At 45.9% G+C, this 5626-nt stretch overlaps 1 protein-coding gene across 1 annotated transcript; it reads left to right on the top strand.

Annotated features, from left to right (window-relative positions):
* The first annotated feature begins 213 nt into the window (after positions 1-213).
* LOC127304801 (PAN domain-containing protein At5g03700-like) lies at positions 214-2083 on the top strand. Its single transcript, XM_051335386.2, has one exon. It carries the CDS (start codon positions 263-265, stop codon positions 1784-1786), a length of 1524 nt encoding a protein of 507 aa, XP_051191346.1. The 5' UTR covers positions 214-262; the 3' UTR covers positions 1787-2083.
* The last annotated feature ends 3543 nt before the right edge of the window (positions 2084-5626 follow it).

The raw sequence follows: 5626 nt of genomic DNA, 5'->3' as shown, positions 1-5626 counted from the left end.
TTGCAGCATATTAGTATTTGTATCGAGCAGCTGCAACTTGCAGTATAACCAGCTGCAACCCAGACATGTAATTTGCCGCCTTCTTTTTAATTATTGTGTTGGTCAATTACTTGCAGGCGATTGAGTGAGATGGATGGATTACAGGCCGGATCAAACGGGGGCCGTTGACATTCGATGTGGTGATGCACGTTATATGTAGTAGTATCTGCAACTCTGTCCCAAGCATTTGACCTTCATCCCCTTCCCTTTGTTTGTCCCAGCAATGAGGAGGGAATTCGAATGCAGGCGTGATCCGGCGACCAACGTCGTCGTGGTGGCGGCGCTATTCTTCGTTGCATGTGCGGCGCTCCTGGTGGAGGAAGCCTGCGGCGGGGAAGAGCCGGTGACGGAGCTGTCCAACGGCTTCACCGCTACGCATTCCGCGGACGCGCCGGGATGGTTCGAGCCTTTCCTCTACGCGACCAACGGCGTCTTTGCCCTCGGCTTCCTCCGCGTCGGCGCGTCCTCACTGGACCTCGCCGTGGTCCACCTCCCGTCGTCCTTCCCTCTCTGGCGCGCCACGCCGGCGCGCCTCGCGGACTGGTCGAGCCCGGCCACGCTCTCCTTCGACGGCCGCCTGGTCCTTGCCACCGGCCACGGGGCAGGCACCGTGCTGTGGAGCACCCTCAACCCCATCGGCGACAACGTCAAGCTACTCAACTCCTCCGAGCTCATCATCCTGCTGTTCGACGAGCGCGGCACGCCGTGGCGGAGCTTCCACAGCCCGTCGGACACGCTGGTGCTGGACCAGAACTTCACCCTGTCCACGCCGCCGCTCATCTCCGAGAACCGCCGCTTCGCGCTGCGGCTCGGCAAGACGTACATGGCGCTGCACATGGAGTTCTACGGCGGGCGCACGAGGCCCATGTACTGGCAGCACACGGCCCTCATGGCCCAGCCGGAGAACGGCACGGAGCCGCCGGTGTACGGCCGCTTGGACGGCCGGGGCTTCTTCGGGCTCTACCTCCAAGGCGGCAGCGGCAACGAGAGCGTCGACAGGATCGCGTTCGACACCTTCCCCCGGAACCTCACCGGCGCCTTCCGGCGGATGACGCTGGACGACGACGGAAACCTCCGCGCCTACTACTGGACCGACGGCTCCAAGGACTGGACATCCGACTACCAGGCCATCTCGGGGCAGTGCGAGCTGCCAACCTCCTGCGGCGCCTACGGCCTGTGCGTCCCCGGACAAGCTGCGTGCCAGTGCCTCGTCAACAGCACCACCGACGGAACTACCTCCCCGCAGTGCGCCGCCGTGGAGACCACCGACCTCTGCGGCGCAGGGCAGATGTTCGAGGTGGTGCGGCGGAGCCGGGTGTCGCTGGCGTACAAGGAACGGGTGCCGTTTGAGACTTACAAGACCGTAGCGGAATGCGAGGAGTCGTGCGCTGAAGATTGCACCTGCTGGGGCGCGCTGTACAACGGCGCCAGCGGGTACTGCTACCTCATCGGCTTCCCCGTGGAGACGGTGGTGTACGAGGCCGACGACCGGAAGGTGGGCTACTTTAAGGTCAGGAAGGCGCAGCAGAGCGCGGCGCAGGCGCGTACCATGTCGCCCGGCGCGACCGCCGCGACGGTCGTGCTGTCGCTGGTGCTGGCCGTGGCTGGGGCGTACGTGGGGTACTGGCTGTGGGAGCGCCGGCGCCGGCGACGGGCGGGCGGTGTGGGGATGGAGCAGGAGCTGACGCCGCGACCCTACAGAGACCTCAAGTCCATGGACAGCTCCAACAACTCATTCAAATCGTGATCGGTGCGACTGAACTTGAAGCTGATCGATCCATCGGTGAGGTGCTGAGATGCAGAGCTTGGACAAAGAGAATTAATGGCTGCAGCGAGCTCTGCTCCTTGCAGAATTACAGAGCTTGCAGGAATGAATGGATTGCAAGACATTTTTTTTACGTAGGGATGATGAGGATTGGCATCCATTGTATAGGAGTTTTCTTTCCATTCCTTCTGTGTTTGTGAACATGCATGTTCAATCAAGGTGTATACCTCTGTAAGTATTAATGGTGAAGAACACAATACATTCGATGACCAGTTTTTCCACGTAAGTAGTTTATATCAGAAAATTACTCTAAGTATTCTACATGTTAATAATTTATTCCATAAGATTGATTAGATTTTACATAATTTGACTTTTTTTAGAAATATCTTATTTATTAAAACGGAGGTAGTATTCAGTTTTTCTACGGTATTTTTCATTTCACTCCGTTAGGGAATATAAGGTAGTATTCAATTTCGTGATATACAATTCATGTTATGTTATCAAATTTACAATCTAGAAATACGTGCCGGCCTAACTATATAAAACGTTTTGGATAGGCTAAACTTATATTATATTTAAAATGGAGGAAGTGTTTCTCTGGTGCGACTGAATTAGAGGTGCACAACTTGGACAAAGAGAATTAAAGGAAGCGAGCTCTGCTCCTTGCAGAATTAGAGATTGCAGGAATGAAAGGTGTGCAGGTATTTTTCACTTACGGATGAGGATTGTCATCCATTGTACATCTGTTTTCTTGGAGGTGGTGTTTTCGCTCATAGGTGCATATCAATCTATTATTTCAAATACATAAAAAAATAAAAAATAAAAAAGTCAAAGAATTCAAAATAAATTCCGTTTATACATCCGAACATTTTATGCTCATACCATTATATGTGGCCTGTAAAAAAACAAAAGTATTACGTGAATAGTCATGTTAGAGCATCAATTTTGTGTTCTTATATGGGGACACAAAACATATTCTTTTCCACCAAAAAGTTGTGAACAAACATAGAATGGCTAGATGTACATGTACAATTTTATTCAAATGTTTTACAGCGGGTTCATTTGCACCTGTGAGCCAAATTTGATTTCCCAGTTTTCTTCCTATTCCTTGCACCTTCTGGGTTCGTGAACATGTATGTTCAATCAAGTGGATAACTATGTAAGTATTACTCATAAAGAACACAATAGATTCAATGAACAATCTTAATCTATGGGCATTTGCTATTTCTCATACCACTACTAATTATTTCTATGGTGAGTGGTGAGAGATTAATAGAGGGTTAGGAGGGGAAAGAGAAGCTGCAGGTGGTAGTGTCGTCATCGGATCTTAATTGCAACCATGTTGCAACTCATGAATAGCACAAATCACGAAACAATCTAATGGTTCAAGTCATTTTTCTCAGTTGCAACCTATGATGCGACTGCTCGCTAGCACGAATTGCGAAGCAATCTAACAGTTTGGGGCAATTTTCTCGGTTGCAACTCATGTGCAAGTAGTAAAATCCTAGTTGCAATCTCGTGTGGAACAAAGGAAATCCTAGTTGTAAATCATGGCTAACAAAAATCACGATGTAATCCAATGGCATAGGAGTTGATTGAGAATTAAGTTTGTTCTCACTTGGCTGAGAATTAGAAAAAATGATTATATAGTTATGAAAAAGGGCTTTTGTCGTAAATGGAATGATTTGATTTCAGTATCATTACTAATGGGAAGGCTATTATTAAGCAAAATGATACACCGGGATATTTATTTAGTACATACAATGCGTGAGACAAGGATACCCCTCTCATATATCATGCTTAGTTTAATTGTTAATTCTCTAAGTGTGATGGTTAAAAAATTCCAGTAGGCCGATTTGATCATTGTTTTGGTCAATCACCTAATAGAAAATGGCAATGTTATTCTCCAATATGTTGATGATATCATATTTATGTTGGATGGAGCATGAGGGTTCTGAGAATGCTAAGATTTGAAACTTTTGATATGTTCACTTCTGATATTATCAAGGTTGAAAATTAACTTCCTCAAGAGTGAAGTGTACTACTAAAACAAAGGCTCTAAACCGTCGCACATATATAAATAGTTTTTCACTTGGAAATATGGGGTTTTTTCTTTCAAATATCGGAGGGATGGTCCTATTTATAAGAAGAGACTTCTTAAAATTCATGGGAAACCAACATAATATTTAATTGAGAAAATATTGGGTTACTGCCAAGGGAAATTTTTGGATATTTTCTCAAGTGTAATTGTCTTGAACTCATGTATAATAGTTGTTCACTTTTCTTTATGATGTATTTTTATATATTACTTGTTGGAGTGATACTTTTATGATATTATTATAATAGAGCGTGACAAGAAGAGCAGGCGATTGGGAAATACCACTTGATGAAATCGGAAATTATGTGTTCACCAAATGATCTAGGTGTATTAAGAGTGCTAAAATCTAAATTAACATTAGTCTTCTAAATCGATATGGATGCTTGATAGTAGGATGGTGTGTGACCACATTTACCTAATAAAAAAGTATCTTCGGAAAGAAAATTTACTCAAGCCTCTGGTAAGAAAGGATATCTCACTTCTAAGCATGATTGATAAAGATAAAACATATATTTTCACAATTTACGTGATTACATTTCAGTGTCTGGTAATAAAGCCTTATAGCGCAAAGGAAAATATTTGGCAACATTGTTCCCTGGATTGTATAGTACGTCATGGTGGCCATCGTTGGTGCACTACTAGAAAAATCCTTATTAGTGGCGCACTAGTTTTGGCTATCAGTGGCGCACATGGGCGCACCACTGCCATCAACCCGCTGCTAACTGTTAGCAGTGGCGCACCAGTGGTAATCCAAATAGCAGTGGTGCACCACCTAGTGCACCACTGCTAACATACAGGTTGGTCACTGCTATATGGACTTGGTGCGCTACTGCGCAAAAAAAGAGGTGCGTCACTGGTAAAAAATTGAAATTTGGATCTGGATATAGATCTGGATTTTTTTGCATTTTTGTATTTTCTTTATAGTATGCATATTGTTACATTCTCTGTGATGTTTAGCTCCACTTGCAGCTGAAGAGGAGGAAGTAAGGAGAGGAGGAGGAGTTGGAGTTGGAGAAGAAGAGGAGGAGGAGGTGGCCGGAGTTAGACAAGGAGTGGAGTTGGAGGAGGAGGAGGGGGCCGGAGTTGGAGGAGGAGGCAGTGGAAGAGGAGGAGGGAGTGGAGGAGGATGCCAGATTTGGAGGAGGAGGGAGAAGTGGAGGGGGAGGAAGTGGAGGAGGAGGTGGCCGGAGTTGGAGAAGAAGTGGAGGAGGAGGAGAAGAGAAAGAGTAGAGGATGGAGAAAATATGTGAAGGAGGGAAGAGGGTGGGGATAAGGGTAAGTGGCTGGCCAAGGCATTTGAAATTTCGGGGGTGGGAAGTTAGCAGTGGTGCACCCCATTGCTTGGTGCGCCACTGCTTTTTTTCAAAAAAAATTCTGCCCGAAATCTAAAACCTCAAAAAAGTCATGTTTCCTTTTCGATTTTCGGGAATCTAAAAATTCTCTAAACGCCCCGAGGGCGTTGAAATCGGATGTAAAATTTCGGGTAGATGCATTTTCATATAAAACTGATTTTCATCGGAGGTCGTATGCAACCATAAATCCCGTTTTACCGATACATGATGCAATTTTGCAAAAAAAAAGTCAAAAGTCATGTTTGTTAATTTCTATTGCAACTAGATGGCATAAAACATGGACATATCGAGACATTTTATTTTTGAATTTTTTATCAATTTCTTTTATTTTTTTGAAAACTAGAAAGGCGATCCACTTGGGGGGAGGAGGTG

The sequence above is a fragment of the Lolium perenne genome, chromosome 5, assembly GCF_019359855.2.
Source record: "Lolium perenne isolate Kyuss_39 chromosome 5, Kyuss_2.0, whole genome shotgun sequence".
NCBI classification, from domain to species: domain Eukaryota; kingdom Viridiplantae; phylum Streptophyta; class Magnoliopsida; order Poales; family Poaceae; genus Lolium; species Lolium perenne.
The sequence above is the reverse complement of the archived record's forward strand: the minus strand, read 5'-3'. Positions and strand labels throughout refer to the sequence as shown.

Excerpts from the sequence above, each read along its gene's own strand:
- LOC127304801 (XM_051335386.2), top strand. The coding sequence starts at position 263 with ATGAGGAGGGAATTCGAATGCAGGCGTGATCCGGCGACCAACGTCGTC.